Raw genomic sequence first — 16,349 nt, 5'->3', positions numbered from 1 at the left:
TGTGTGTGTACCGTCAAATTATAGCACTGTTCTGTGCGTTGCTGTACAGAGGTAACTCGTGGTTGCTGTGATGCTGAAGCCTGTGACACTGATGTGCCAATCGTGGTAATGGGTACCCATGGTGGACAGTGTTGGCTGGAGCTTCCCAACTAAAACAAGCCTGGAAGCAGGAGCGACATCCACTTCCGAAATGGCTTGTCTCCAGACACTCTGTATGAACAGTGCTCAGGCTTTGTGTTCATAGGGTCGCTATGAGTCGTCTACTACTCGACGGCACCTAACAACAACCGTCAAATCGTATCTGACTGGTACAGGAGGAGATGGCCCCTCTTTCTCCAGCAGAGCTTCTGGTGGATTTGAACCGCCTACCTCTGGGATTGCAGTGCAGCTTCTTGCCACGAGGCCACCAGAGCTCCCTGCAAATTGGTTTTCTATTCAATCTTTCAGACACGTTGTGTTTGATGGTGCTAGTTAGGCACCACACTGTGACCGCAGAACTCATCCCATTTCCTCCCTGGGATTCTCCTTTCCACTCAAGTCTCCTCACCCCTCCCTTCCAGCTTTATCCATAGGCAGATGCTTCCCTTTGAATATTACACAGTTAATTGTTCCAAGAACATAGTCGCTTTGCAGACCTGCCTGTCTTAGTTTAGCTGAGAGTTGGCCCCATGGGAGTGAGTTCAGTTCTAGGCTGCTGGAAAGGGGGGTGAAGGGCCTTGCTCTCGAGGTCAGGGTCTGCCCTGGGTTTCTCAGGGCTGCAGTCATCTGAAAGTAGGGGTGGTCAGGAACAGCCATGGCCAAGGCGGTCTTCTCACACGGCTGTTGGCTGGAGGGGTCGGTTCCTCACCACCTCCATGTCTTAACAGTGCAGCTAACCCAAGCGAGTGGTCCAAGAGAGAATCACAAAGCTTTCAGGTCATAACCTGGCACATAACCCACCATCACTCCTGTTACACTGGTCATTTGAAGCTAGTCACGAAATCTAGCACAAAGAGAAGGGAATTAATGCTCTCTTTCCTGCAGGGTAGGGCACCAGAGTTGATTATTGTGTTTTAAAATCACTACAGATGGTCACAAGGGGACTCTAGCGGTGTAATGGTAAGAAGTTGCACTGCCAACCCAAAGGCACAAGGTTCGATTTCACCATCTGCTCCATGGGAGAAAAGGTGGGCTGTCACAGATGTCAGGAGTTGCCTGGTTTATTCTTGGCTCTCTGATGATGACTTGGGGGGCCTCTGTGTTCTTGAACCCTCGAACTAGAGGACAGCAGGTGAATTGACTGTATATTCTAGAGCCTGGCCTGCAACACTGAGGAACAGGGTGATTCTCAAAAGTGTGTGAGCATTGCCCTAAATGGTAGAAATTGAGATCTTGCCAGCCCACTTTTCAGTTCTACTGAATCAACTTCTCTCTTTTTTTTTTAATTATTATTTTGTGTGTGTGCTATCAAATCAGATCTGACTGGTACAGGAGGAGATTGCCCCTCCTCCAGCAGAGCTTCTGGTGGATTTGAACCACACACCTCTGGGACTGCAGTGCAGCTTCTTGCCACTAGGCCACCAGAACTCCCTTGAATCCACTTCTTAATAAAATCTTGATGACTCTGGAGAACTTCCAAGTTTGAGAAGTAATATTCTAGAATCAGAGTATCAAGAATCCGGAGGCTCCCTGGTCGTGTTCTAGAACTGCTAGCCTCAGCTGAGGGCATTCTAAAACCTAGGCCTTCTTGGTCAGAAATGGAACACTGGTGTTTGAGAATCCTGACATCTGCCCTGCGGGTGGGTGGTCGACCAGGGGGTAGGGGCCCAAGGGGGGTGGGTCATTGCTGTTCTAGATGCTTCAGATGAAATGGAGAGAAAGCTCTCGTTCCAAATCACTTAGCATCTGGTCAACTCCAGCTTTTGATGAGCCTGTCTGTATATTTATGCAGGACTGTGCCTGTTAAAAATGTATCTTTTTTTCCCCAGTTAACTTTAATGAAAGTTTATAGAGACTTAGGGTTTCCAGTCATTTATTGTTGCACTTTTCTCCCTGCCCACACCCTCCCCCCAATTCAGTCTTCTCCTTGAAAAGTAAAACTCTTTTCATTGTTATGCAATCCCTACCCCCAAGTCCACTCCACTGTGCAGCCTTCACTCTGGACTCCTGTCATGACAAGAATACCCATTCGTGTCTCCCTTTTAAACAGTTCTCTCCCTCATCTGTTCCAATACAGTATATATGTATATATATATCATTCCTCCCCTCCTCCTCTGCCTTCCCTCAACCCCAGTGTCTGTCCTGTTTTACAGCAGTGGCCCCTATGCAATATTTGTCCTTTTGTGAGTGAGATATTTCACTCATCATAATGTCCTCCAGGATCATCCATTTTGCATAGTTCATGGGTTCTTTATTTTTCAGTGCTGCATAGTATTCCATTGTGGTGGCGATGGTGGTGATGTTTTGTTTTTAATTTGTTATTTGGTGAAAGTTTACAGAGCAGCTTGGTTTACCAATTCACAGGGTTTGAGTTGGAATCTTCCGGTAACCCCCACATCTCCCGTTTAACCATTCCCCTCGCTCTGAGCTTTCTATACCCCACCCCCACCCCAGGCAAGTGCTGCCCTTTTGATCTTTGCTTTGTTGTTGCCAAGATTCCCAACAGAAAGCATCTCATTTGGCCGTTTCTAGTGTACATTGTGTGACCGTTGGTTCTTCGGGGGAGCAAGCTCTGCACAGAGTTCTCACCCCATTCACACAATCTCACTCCTCAGGCTTGAGTTCTTGTCTGGTCTTCTGAATTGCTCTTTTTGACTTGATCCCATACAGATAGTTGAGTGCAAACATCCTCTGTTAGTTTATCTATGTGTTTGTGATGAACACTTCCAGTGATCTCTGGTGACCTAGTGGCAAGAAGCTGCACTGCAATCTCAGAGGTGCGCAGTTCGAATCCCCCAGATGCTCTGCTGGAGAAGGAGGGGCAATCTCCTCCTGTACCAGTCAGATCCGATTTGACGGTACACACCCACACACACAAAATAATAATTTTTAAAAAGAACATTCCAGAACACAACCAGAAATGAGAAACCAGATATGAGAAGAGAAGGGAATCAATCTGACAGCTAGGAGACTTTGTAAAGGAAAGCAGTGAGGTTAGACCTACAGTAAGTAAATAATAGCATACGCTGGACAGTGAGCAAAGATGACAGAAGAATTGATGCCTTTGAGCTATGGTGCTGGAGAAGAGAAGAAAAAAAAACATTCGAGGGATATTTTTGGTCTATATTTTGTTGTTGTTGTTCCTATTAAGGTACCACACAGGACTTCAAAAAGGATTGGGGTTTTTTTAGTTTTGCCAGCCCTTTTAAGGGCCCCCTAAGCTGACTTGAACTTCCAACCTTTCTGTTCACAGCCAAGCAATCTGAATTATTTGCTCTATTCAAACCTGAATTATTTGCTCTATTCAGGGATTCAGTTCATTGTTCTAGACCCTTGTGTGGCAGCCAAAAAAAAAAAAAAGTTTAATCAAAGATTGACTTTCTAGAAATATGTATTTAACAGAATCGAGGATGGCCTTTTCAGGGTTCTGGGCTGGGTGGTTTTAACTTTCTGGGATCAGGGTGGAGCCCTGAAGTAGGTGACATGTTTAGAAGGTGGTTCAAGATTATCCACGGGGACAGGAGGAGGAACGGGACAAATGATAACCCTGTAGTTTGGAACAAGCTGCCCAAGATGAAATCCCAGCTCCAGCACTTAAAACAACACGCTGGCTGACAGCCTTGGCCCTCAGCTTTGTCATCTGTAAAGTGGGCTTTTGGCAAGATGGAGGAAGCCCATGTGTTTGAAGCACTGTTCGGCCAGGCTCATCGTTCCTGTTAATCATCACTGGAGGAGACCCTGAGAGGCTTGGTATGGGCCCAAGACACGGCAAGAAGGGGAGAGAGGGAGATGCCAAGATCCAGAGAGACTGAGTCACGGGGCCTGCCAGGGCCCAGGGGTGGACAGGAACCATGCAGACAAGCACAAACAAGGCTCCCCGGGAGACGCCAAAAAGACTGGCCCAGCCTCTTAGCCATTGTCCAAGAAGCTGTGGAATAGTGGCCAAGAACCTTCCAAAAATGGCCTGCCAGTTGTTGCTTGGGTCTCTATGGGTGCCTTTCTTTGGAGGAAGCAGAAGTTTCATCACCCCAAAAAGCACATCTTAATAGTCCTGCAAGGAGTGGAGGCTCCTGGCCAAGAACTTGACCTCACGAGGGATAGGCTCGGCCCCTCAGCTGGGGGAGTGTTGACGGTGGGACTTGGCAGGGCGGATGTTGGCACGGGCCAGCTTCTGGAACCTTCTAGAACAGCACTGTCCAATATAACTTTCTGCGATGATGGATGTGCTATATTTGCCTGTCTACAAGGGAAGCCACTAGCCACAGTTCACAGTTTTAATTTTATACACGTAATTTGAATGGAAATAACCACAAGGCTTAGCCAAACTGCCCAGCACAACCCTGTATCTTTTCAAATGAGAAGCTTTATCCCAAGTGAATCTCCCACATCAAAATAGAAAAAGGGTGGGAATGACCTCTTTTGCGAGGGATAGCTGGGGGTCCACGTACTGTCTGTCCTTCCCTCTTGTCAACCAGATCCAGGTTCTTGGGAGGAGTTCATCCCTAGCTAGGCCTTGAGTGACAATGTCAGGACTTATTTGGGAAACTGATTGCAATAACGCTGCTCGTCAGGGGTGGGCCCCTGGAGTGCTGAGCCTCTTGGGAAGAACGGGGCTGTGGCACAATACATCACAGCTGAATTTATTCCCAGGGTGGAAGGTTGAATCTAGGCCAACATTCAGGGAAAATGAGACCCGGAAAGGGATATTGAGCTAATCACTGTTCTATCAGAAAACAAGAGGGACATTCATGGTTCTGGGGCAGGAGAATAGTGGGGCCATGGTCATTGATACTGTGTGCTTTGTACGTCCCAGGCGCTGTGCGCCTTCCCTGGGTGCCAGCCTCTTGAATTTACACCCACCTGGGTTGCTGCCCATTTTACAGATGGGACTGAGGAGGCATGGTTGGATTTAACGCCCTGAAGGCCTCGGGTGCTCTGTAGGGTAGGAAGTTGCACTGCCAACCCAAGAGGTGAGACTCTGGAAGTTTGAATCCACCAAATCGCCCCTCCTACGTGATTTACAGCCTCCAAACCACAGTGGAGGCTCAGCCCTGATTTGGCTCCAACCAGGTGTCAATAATTAGTTGGAACCTGATTCCAGAAAGGAGCTGGGGTGCAGTGGTTAAGAACCCTACTTGTGCAAGAGATGCAGGTTCGAATCCCTCTGTCAAGTGGAGACTCTCAAGCCGAACATGTTTCAGCAAAGCTTCCAGAATAAGATGAGGAAGAAAGATGCTGTGAACTACCCCAAAAATCAGGGAGCTCTGGTGGCCTAGTGGTAAGAAGCTGCACTGCAATCCCAAAGGCACGTGGTTCGAGGCCATCAGCTGCTCTGAAGGAAGGAGAAGGATGGGTAATCTCCTCCCCAGGTGATTAACTGCTGGAAAACCTGCTGGAGGGTCCCCTGTGGGTCGGTTCTGCCTCTATGGTACCCAACAACAACTCCAAAAATCGGGGATATCAGGGATCCAATCTGCTACTGGCCATGCGGAGGGCACAGACCTCAACAACTGTTGAGGATGAAGTTCCCGTGAGCTGAAGGTGGCAGCAGCTTGGAACCAGTGTTCCTTGTAGATCCACCTGCTACAGGACCGGGTTCTGAGGTGGATGTGAGGGCAGCATTTACAGAGATGAGGGTCCCTGAGCAGAGCGTATCCTTGATTCATGACACACTGAAATTCCAGTGTGTGCACACAGACATCTGGAAGGAGGTTTCTGATCTGGTGTGTTGAGTGGGGTGGGTGGGTGGTCTTCCATTCTGGATGCAGCTGCCTGGAGTAGCAGATGGACTGAAGAATTAGGAATCCAGGGTTGAAGAGGAGTCTAAATGTTCCCAGGAAATATGACGGAGGTACTTTACCAGACCAAGATGTGTTCTCAACCTCCACTCTAAAGCCTCACCTTACCCCTGACTTCTGCTCTTCCCATGGGCGGGCCCGTCCACACAGCCTTCGGAGTTAGAGGCAGAGTTCAACAACGACCTCACTGAGGAAGTTTCTGGAACTGTGTGAATTTGCCACTTGGCTACTTACACACAATTCTGTCCACCGCGTCTTCTCTACCCTCCAGCCAAGTAGCCTTTCTCAATACATGCACAGTGGGAGTGGAGGGGACAGGCAGGGTTTGTAACAGTACATGCTTCCAAGATCCTGGAAACTTCTAGAACACCGTCTGATAATGCGCGAGTCATTGTGCAATGGTGGAGAAGTTATGTGTTGGCCCTGCCCACGAGGGTAGCCACTAACCACAGCTAAAATACTCAGTTTTATGTTCCCTGAACTGAAATAGCCCCATGTAGCTTCCGGCTACAATAAGAAGCCCTAGTGATGCTCTAGTTAAGTGCTCAGATGCAAAGTGAAAGGTTGACAGTTCAAATCCACCCAGGAGCTCTTGGAAAGAATTGGCATTTGGCTCCTGAGAAGGTTACAGTCAAGAAAACCTTATGGGGCAGTCGTACTTCATCACGTGGGGTCGCGATGAGTCAGAAAAGGTTCAACTGCCTCTAACTGATTTTGGTTGCCATTTGGGACCATGGAAAGTTCTAGAACTTTCCAGGTATAAGAAAGCCCCACCAAACTTTTAAATCTCTTTCCCAACAGAGGGCTCACGAAAATAGAAAATGTGGGGTTTCCCTCCTGAGGGGGGAGTCCCGTTGCCCATTATCCCACCCCTTGATGCCTGGTTTGGCATTTTTCCTGTTCCTCCCCAGCTCAGGATTCCAGATGGAGTGAGTTTTCGTGTGTGTGTGTGTGTGTGTGTGTGTGTGTGTGTTCGCCCACCCTGCCCGGAGCCCCCTCCCCTGTTTTAAAATCAGCCCCTGGCATTGGCAGTGACGTTTATTTCTTCGAGGGGGGGTTATATACAGCAGTGACCTGGCTGCCCGGGAACCCCTCACCCCCAGCAGAAGTGCGGGCGGCCAGAGGCGGCGATGGCAGAAGGCACACAGTGGCAGCGGCCAGAGGTGGCCGGGAAGTAGGGGTCGGAGAGTGTAGTGTATCCTGGGAGACCCAGGCGGGGAAACTGAGGCTCAGCGAGGTGCGAGGATAGCTGGTCCCGTCCCGAGAGCTTGTGCTGACACCGCTGTCCCCCCGGGGCTACAGGAGGACACAGGGGCAGCCCCTGTCCTTCTTGCGGGGGGCGCTGGGCGGGCTGGGCGGCAGCTCCTGCTCCTGGTATCGTCTGGGGAGGAAAGGGATGAGCGGGGACGCGCGCACAGGGACGCGCGCACAGGGACGCGCGCACAGGGACGCGCGCACAGGGACGCGCGCACAGGGACGCGCGCACAGGGACGCCACTCACCGGACAGCCCTCACCAGCTGCTCGAAGGCCTCGTCCACATTCAGGCGCAGCTTGGCCGAGGCCTCGAAGTAGGCCACGTGGTGGGAGGCGCCGAAGGTGGACGCTTCGGTTCGGGAGACCTGGGGGAGACACAGGGACACTCAGAGCCCTGAGTTATGGGTGCTTCCCACCCCCCAGCGTAAGATACGTGGGCAGATTGGTGTCAAACAGGCAGCTGCCAAGTTCTCCGCTCCAGAAAGTTCCCAATGCGGAATGGAGTCCATTGTACTTTGACCCAGCAACAGTTATGTCCCACATTTTTGGGCCGATTGTTCCCTTTCCTCCACACTCTCCACCTTATTTTCTTAAGAATAGTATGATTGATCCCAGACGTGCGTAGTTCGAATCTACCAGATGCCCTGCTGGAGAAGGAGAGACAATATCCTCCTGTACCAGTCAGATCCGATTTCATGGTACACACGCACAAAATAATAATAATATAAAACACTAAACCCACTCTCACATATCCTCTTAGCCTCTCTCTTGTTGTCGCTTTTGCTTTTTAAAAAAAATTGTGACGGGGTGAAAGTTTACAGAGCAAACTGGCCTTTCCATTCAACCATTTATACACACTTTGCTTTATGACACGGGTTACAACCCCCACAATGTAACCGCACACTTCCCACTTCCTCCCTGTGATTCTCATTTCCATGAATCCTCTGTTATACCTCTTACTGTCTTCAGGTTTCTCTCTTTGGCCAAGGCCTGCTCTTTTGACTGTATGTAGCTGGTTATTCTAAAGAACGAGTGTCTGACTGGTGTTACTGGTCACCGTATAGGCCTGTCTATTGTTAAGCTAAAAGTTGAGTCTCCTGACACCTTAATACCAGACCCATTGCTGTCCACTTTGATTTCCATTATCAACTCAGATCCTATAGGAAAGATAATTGCCCCCCTAGGGTTTCCAAAGCCGTATCCACTTCCTAAACAACCTGCCTCTGGAAACTATGAACTTTGAGAAATGACGATAGTTATAGAAATACTTCATGTCTTTTGTTCATAGTGTCGCTATGAGTCGTGCTCAACTCAATGGCAATCAACAACAACAATCTTTACAGAAGCTAACTGCCATGTCTTCTTTGTCTCACAGAGCGGCTTGGTGGGTTCAAACCACAGACCTTTCAATTAGCAGACAAATTTCCAGGGCTCCTCAAAGAGGCTTACATAATAAACAATAACTCCAGAGAGTCTCTCAGCCCTCAGAATACCTCATCACTCAGGATCACTAAGACAGCACTTGCTCAATGATAAAACTCAGAAGGTGGGACAGGTGAGAGTGGATGGATGAGTGGAAACAAGAACCACAGAGAGGGATGGGGAAGAGTGAGGATACAATTAATGTGGGGATTGTCATCAACAGTGTAAGACAAACTAGGGATGCTTGGTTGAAAGGAATACCAGTCTGCTCTGTAGCTGTTAGGGGTCATCAACTACAACTCAGATGAACAACAGACCTGAACCCTGTGTCGTCTTCATCATCTCTGACACTTGAGCCCACTGCTGCCGTCACTGTGTCAACCCCTGTGGTTGAAGGCCTTCTTCTCTTTCACTTCTCCTCCCAAGTATGCTGTCCCTCTCCACAGAAGCGCCTCGCCCAGCATTGCAGGAAGGCTCAAATATTAACAAAAAGGGTTTTGGCTTCATTTGGGGTGTGTGTGTGTGTGTGTGTGTGTGTGTGTGTGTGTGTGTGTGTTTAAGGAAATGTTTAAAGCCTGAATCTCACCACGTGAGTGAATACACCCCTGAACCTCCCTTCTGATGATGTCCTAAAGCTTTCACAGGAAGGCTGAGACGCACCGAATGCATTGTGGGTGCTTCCAATGAAAGAAAGAAAAGTCCAGAAAACTGGAGATCACCCAAGGAGGGCTGATCCCCTGTAAGGAGTTAGGTGGTGGCTCAGTCAGTAGAGCGCTGTGCTACTAAACCAAAGATTTTGCTTCTCTGGTGGTTTGAATCCACCCACTGCTGCTCAGGAGAAACATAGGCCATGTTCTTGAGTGAAACAGATAGGTGATCTGTAGGACCCACAGCTTTGGAGAAGCTATGAGGAATCAATTAAATGGCAGGGAGTGAATGCGTCGAGTTAAAGAGCCATGGTGGTGCAGCGTGTTACGTGCTGGGCCATATCCTCCTGTTAAGATTTTCTGCCTCAGAAACACACCACGAGCGGGAAGCGACTTGGTAAAGGGGAGGCCACAGATGTCTGCCCTTTGGGGTGTTAGATAACTAGAAGTTCCTCAGGCAAAGGAGAAGAAAGGGTATTCCAGGCAGAGGAGACAGTTTTAGCCAACTCTGGAAAGCCCCAAAGGCCTCATCTAAAAGGCGAGTTCTCTGGTGGCAATAACAGAGCCCTGGGAACTAGGTGGGGGAGCCAGTCAGTTCCAGCTCAGGGTGACCCCCACATGCGTCACCCCACAGGGTTTTCAGAGACTGAGTTTCTCAGAAGTGGATCCTCAGCCCTTTCTTCCAAGAAATCACTGGCCTTTCAGCTCATTAACTCTATATGCGAATCCCTGGTGGTGTCTGTTTGCAAACCAGGAGGTTGGCATTTCAAATCCACCAGCCGCTCTAAGAAAGAAGGGCCATCTCCTCTTAGAAAAGAAGGACTTCCTGGTGGCTTAGTGGCAAGAAGCTGTACTGCAATCCCAAGAGGTGCGCGGTTCGAATCCACCAGATGCTCTGCTGGAGAAGGAGGGACAATCTCCTCCTGTACCAGTCAGATCCAATTTGATGGTACACACAAAATAATAATAATGTTTTTCTTTTTTAAAAAATTTTATTATATTATTTTTACGTGTACCGTCAAATCAGATCTGACTGGTACAGGAGGAGATTGCCCCCTCCTTCTCCAGCACAGCATCTGGTGGATTTGAACCATGTACCTCTGGGATTGCAGTGCAGCGTCTTGCCACTAGGCCACCAGAGCTCCCTAATAATTTTTTTTTTAAAGAGAAGGATTCCTAGCCTCAGGAGCTGCTGTTGTTGTAATGTGACTTTGAGTCGACCATGATCCTATGAATACCAGATCAGAACCATGTCCTGCCCTGGGCTGTGTTTGAGTCCATTGCTACAGTCACCAGATCAATCCATATCCGTGTAGGATGGCTCCTAGCTCTAATCGGGAATGAGACCCCAAAAAAGAGCTGGTTAGCCACAAGACCAGGAGCTCCTGTAGCAAAATGGTCAAGTGCTTGCCTGCTAACAGAAAGGCTGGCAATTCGAACCCACTAGCTGGCTCACCAAAGACAAACCTGGCAATTCCCCAAAGAGATTCCCAACTTCGGAACTCTATGGGGCAGATGAGACCTAACAACAGAACACAGAGAGAAATGAGCTCAAGTAGGAGGAAGACAGCACGTGGAAACCTCAAGGAACAATGAGAAAGCTGCTTGGCCTGCTGATACCATGTAGGTCCTAACTCGGGGGACCCTGTAAGACAGAGCAGAATCACCCCCCACAATTTCTTTTTTTTTTTAAGGTTATAGAATTGATGTAATCTTTATTGTAATTCTAAGTAACTTTCCTAGTTGGAAGACACCCCCACACACACAATTTCTAAGGCTAGGAATCTTTCCAGAAGCAGCCTACTTATTTTTTTTCTCCCAAGAAGCAGCTGGTGGGCTCGAACCACCAACCTTTCCGTTATCAGCTATACTCTTTTAATCACTGTGACAGAAGGGCTCCTTGTCCCCTTGAGCAGGAGAGAGATTTGAACTCTGAGCCTCCTAAACTGAGTGAGAAACTCCATTTCTGTTCCTTAAACCTCCCCACTCGCAGCACTAGGAACTGAGACAGATTAGTGGCCAGACCTGAGCTGCTCGAAACCCGCTCCCCCAGGAGAGAAAGGGACAGAGCTTCTCAGGGTACAGAAGGCAGGTTAAACCCTGGGGACACTAGGGAGCCAGAATGGTCCCTGGGCAGGAGAGGAGCAGAGTCAGCTTTGGGGTCAAGTAGGAGAGGCTGGAGGCTGGGGTGAGGTCCAGGCGGGGGAGATGCAGGGCTGAGAATGACGGGGCTGTAGGAACCAAGAGGGCGAGGCCGGACAAGACAAGCAGCTTAATGAACTACCATTTCTTGCTCTCTGGAGACTCCTGGGATCTGGTTTCCCATCAGGCAGCGCTAGGGGACCCTAAAGTCTGACTTGGGGAGAACACCTCTGCAGTGCCCCATGATGTGTGAGCTAAGGTAGGGGCTGCAGACATCTCAGGTGCCGGGGTGAGGAGAGGACGGCAACCACAGGAGGTATGCGGAGATGAGCTCCTCCCCATCCTGAGGGGGTCCCCGGGGTCCCCCACCTGCCGCTGGGCCTCCAGGTCTGCCTTGTTCCCGACCAACACAGTGGGGAAGTCGTCGCGGTCTTTGACGCGGAGGATCTGTGTGAAGAGCTTGCTCACCTCGTTGAAACTGTGGACGAGACCCCAAAACCAAACCTGTGGCCCACTCTTGACTCACAGCAATTCTGTAGGACGGAGGTGGGGGGCTGCCCCACAGAAATTCCCGAGGCTGGGATCTTTCTGAAAGCCCTCAGAGAGGCGGGTGGATTTGAACCACTGACCTTCCCGTTAGCATTTCCCAGTGGTAAGAAAGGTTTAAAATGATACCCTGAGGCTCTTTAGAGCTATGGAGGTCTCAGAGCAGGAGGGAAGCAGGGTCAGCTCTGGAGAGGAGTGAAAGGCTGACAGAAGGGGAGGCCCCATCCCTCACTCTGTCCCCCACAGCCCTCACCTCTGCCGGTCATTTATGGCGAACACAAGCAAGAAGCCGTGGCCGGCACGCATGTACTGCTCCCGCATGGCGCCAAACTCCTCCTGGCCTGCCGTGTCCAGGACTGTGGGGAAGGCGGGGGGGGGGGGGGAGGATCACGTGGGACAAGGTTCTCCCCGCCCCAGCAACCCTCACGGGACCCCCCTAGCTGCCCCCCACCACCCCCTGCCGTCCTCACTGTCCAGCCGGGCAGGGATGCCATCCACTGTGCAGATCTTGGTGTAGGAGTCCTCAATGGTGGGGTCGTAGTCAGACACAAAGTAGGACTGGGGGTGGGGGAGGGCACCGTTACGATAGAGCCCCCCAGAGAGGATGCACCCTGCCCTGGGTGCCCCCTTCTGGGTCTGTCCTTCTCACTCTGGGCCGCTGCGTCCTCTTCTGTCCCTCTCTTTGACTGTCTGTCCCCTCCTACGCTCTGTCTCTCTCTCTTTCTCTCTCTCTAGGTCTCTGTTTCCCACTTTTCTGTGGTTCTATTACCTCCTCTCTGGGTCTCTATCATCCTCTCTCTGGGTCTCTATCTAACCTTCTCTCTGGGTCCCTATTACCCTCTCTCTCTGGGTCCCAGTCATTCTCTCTCTCTGGGTTTCTATTACCTTCTCTTTGGGTCTCTATTCCTTTCTCTCTGGGTCTCTGTGCCCCCTCCCCTGGCCTCCCTTCTCTCTCTCTCTCTCTCTCTCTCTCTCTCTCTTCTCTCCTGGCCTCCCTCATTCTCTACTCTCCTCCGACCCTCCCCTCAGTCTCTTCCCTTTATAATCTCTTCCCTTATCTCTCTTAGTCTTTCTGGGTCCTCTCTGTCTGGCACCAAGTCCATCTCTGTCTGTCACTGTAATCACTTCATAGTTGTGTGACATGGGAGGGATCACTTCTCTTCATTTAGAAAAGAAAACGAATATGTGACATCTAATCAGCTCTTGGGAAATTCTGGGAAAATCCCCTTCAAGCACTTAACACCTCAGCCAGCATGCAGTAAGCCCTCAGTTAGGGAGCTGTTGTGCTGAAAGTGTGCTGTACCCTATCCAACTCTCCCGCCTCCTCTTCCTCCTCTCCCCTCCTCCCCTCCTTCTCCGCTGGCCTTCAGTGTCTCCTCCCAGGGGAAGGTCCTGGTTCCAACCCGGCCTTAGAGAGGCTGCCCCACCCTTGGCCGGGTCCCTCCCTTCCTGCCTGGGTCCTGCCCTCGCCAGCCCAGATTTTGGCCTGTTCTGGGTCAGCTCCTGGCGGCTGGGGACCTGGAACTTGGGCTTTCTGTTCCCAGAGAGAGGATCCCTGACGCAGAGGCTTGCTAGCATCCTTGAACGGTCTGGGGTCCCAGGGCCTCGGACCTCAGGGGAAGTTACCATGCTGGGGTTTCTCTGACATGAGAAGGGAACAGGGCAGGATGGAAGTTTTGAGAGAGGGGATGATTTGGTGGTGGCTGGGGGTCTGAAGGATGGAAAGCCATCAGTGAGAGAGGACCTCAGAGAAGCCTTGTCTCAGAACCAGGACGCAGGGAACAGGTCCTGGAGGGCTGCAGCTGAGAGGTGGAGGTTAGGGGTGCGTGTTCAAGAGCACAGCTTGAAAACTGGGGGTGAATGCTGAGGTGACTCCTGGCATGGGGAGATCTATCCTGGAATAGTACAGGGGTGAGTGGGTTTAGAGTCTCGAGATGGAGTTCTAGGGTCAGATGAGGTCTTAAAGTGTCAGAGATGCCTAGGGGCAGACGACTTAGGGGGACATCACAGGAAAATGGGGCATGTTGTGTAGGAAAACTCAGGGTACAGAGAGACTGGGACAGGTGGGATGTGGGGAGTCATGAGACATGAGATTTTGGGACTTTTTTGGAATGGCCAACGGACAAGATCTGCTTGAAGTTTCTAGGGACTGAAGTTTAAATCTTCTCAGAGCCAGGGTAAAGGCCTCCCCTGGGACTGGCTGGCTCCAGAAGGAACAAGGTTTGGGCGTCATTTCTAGATACTGGGGAAGCTCCCCAATACTGATACTAAAAAAAAATATCTTAAAGGTGCCCCTCAGAGGTTTTGGGTCAAAGAAGAGATTGAAGAGTGGAGCTGGAGTATGGGGAGGTGTAGACCTTTGCAGGCTCAGGATGAGAATGAAGTGAATCTATTGGTGTGGGGTGATGCCGGGAGTCACTGGGGCCAGCTCAGTTGGAAAGGAGGGTCTTGGATACTTTGGAAATGGGTGGAGGGTCTCAGGATGCAAGAGGAAGGTCCCAAGTATAAGGGGTGGTGGTCCCTGGCAGGGTTCAGGTCTACAATCTGGGGAGCTCTTCTGAGATTAGAGGGCTTCATAGTAAGGACCGAGTGACAGGTATTTGGGAAATTGGGATGTTAAGGGTCCCCACCCAAAGGGCTCAGTGCTGGGTCCCAGGAACACCCCCCCCAGGGTGAGGGCCCACTACCTGGATGAACTGGATGGTCAGCGCGCTCTTGCCCACGCCGCCGCCGCCCACGACCACCAGCTTGTGTGTCTCGCTGGGCGGGGGGTCCCCAGGCCCCGGCCCCCCGCCCCGGGGCCGCCCCCGCCCCGTCCCGGACGCCGCCCCGCTGCTCATGTCGCCACTGCTGCTGCCGCCGCCTCTACCGCCTGGGGGGAGCCGGGCGGGGCCTGGGGGCAGCCGGGCGGGGCCTCAGGACAGGCTACTCTAATGAAGCTACTGCATATTCATCAGCTCCCACGACGAGGGCTCGTGTCTCAGGACACTTAAGGAGGAGGCAAGACGAGGGAGGAGGAGCTATGCAAATATAGGCGGGTCAACAACCTTCGCGACTACGGGGAATTCCGAAAGAGGCGGGCATATGCTAATAAGAGAATTTTACACTAAGCCGCTCCACGCGCTCTTAAAACTAGCGGAGCATCTGGGGGCGGGACGAGATGGGTTCGGGGCGGGGTTATGTAAATGAAGATCCCGAGGCTGGGAGGCCGGGCTCACGCGCGGCCGTATATAGGCGCGCTCCCACGAAGGAGAGGGTCCTAAGGGGAAGTTCCACCTCCTACCAAGGCTATTAGTCAAGTTCATGACCCAGGCGTCTGGGCTGGAGGCTACAGTCTCCGCCTGCAAAGAGACTTAAGCTTCCGGTTCCTGCTGTCCCTGCCAAACGGAAGATAGACTGAGAGAAGAGCTGGGGCCCCGAGAGGGGGAAAGCCGGGTAACGGGCAGGGAGGAGCCGTGAGATCACTGCATTCCTAACCCATGAGCCAGCTTGCCTAGGTCCGGACTCCTGGGTCCTGAAGGGTTTATGGCCAGGATTTATGGGTGCTGGAAAAGCAGCTTAGGAAGCAGCATCTTGGGTCCATGGGAGAGGATGGGGTTGGAGGTTTGGAGTCTTGGGTCCTGGAGTGATGAGGGCGGTGGGTTCCTTACTGTTAGATTCAGCAAAGGGAGTTAAGAGACTTGGAATCTTGGACCAAGCCTGGTAACTTGGAATTCTAGGATTGAGGGAAATGGGATGGAGGAATCTGGACTCTTTTTCCTATTAAGTGAGAGTTAGGGATCAGATGGACCTAGTTTGATTGGAAGAGGGTCCGGAGGGACGGAATGCTAAGTCTAACGAAAGAGTCTAGAACTCCGGAATGTGAGGGAGGAGGAAACCCACTTCCCTAAGGAGGGGAAGGCTATAGCCTCGGGGGTCTTTGGCTCTACATTTATATTAGACTAGGGAGTTGAGATTCTCAGAATCCTAGGATAAGGGGATGGGGTGAGCCCCCCTTTGTTGATAGCTACCCTGACTACGACTCATCACGACCCTCTTAACTAGCAGGGACTTTTTTCCCCCCATGTCCACTCTGCGGAACTACTATTTCCTTGCATCTTTTTATCGGCAAAGTGCATCTTTACGCCACTTCCTGTTCCGCCACACTTTCCGCGCGCGCGCAGGGCACTATGGGGCCTTCATCGCGGGCTCCCGAAGCCCCGCCCACTTCACCTCTCACCTCTCGCTGTCCCTGCGCTACGGAGGCGACGCGCGGACTACGCCTCCCGGCGTGCATTGCGCGAGTCCCTTCCGAGGGCCCCGTTGCCTGGTGGGAAGGCGAGTTCGGCGGCTCTCCATCAACCATTAAGACACAGGGCTCAGGACTTCAAGTCCCGGCAAGCTCGGCGGCGCCTTGGCCCC

At 51.3% G+C, this 16,349-nt stretch overlaps 1 protein-coding gene across 1 annotated transcript; it reads right to left on the bottom strand.

The window, feature by feature from the left end:
* Positions 1–7,232: 7,232 nt before the first annotated feature.
* Positions 7,233–14,826, bottom strand: RRAS (related RAS viral (r-ras) oncogene homolog). Its single transcript, XM_006898660.1, has 6 exons — positions 14,636–14,826; positions 12,419–12,506; positions 12,202–12,304; positions 11,772–11,880; positions 7,438–7,556; positions 7,233–7,317 (listed from the first exon to the last, which is right to left on the bottom strand). The coding sequence occupies exons 1-6, from the start codon at positions 14,786–14,788 to the stop codon at positions 7,233–7,235; spliced, it is 657 nt and encodes a 218-aa protein (XP_006898722.1). The 5' UTR covers positions 14,789–14,826.
* Positions 14,827–16,349: the final 1,523 nt, after the last annotated feature.

Source organism: Elephantulus edwardii, unplaced genomic scaffold (genome assembly GCF_000299155.1).
Source record: "Elephantulus edwardii isolate Elephantulus edwardi_28Jun2011 unplaced genomic scaffold, EleEdw1.0 scaffold00236, whole genome shotgun sequence".
NCBI classification, from domain to species: domain Eukaryota; kingdom Metazoa; phylum Chordata; class Mammalia; order Macroscelidea; family Macroscelididae; genus Elephantulus; species Elephantulus edwardii.
Note: the sequence above shows the minus strand (reverse complement) of the source record. Positions and strands in the feature narration are given on the sequence as shown.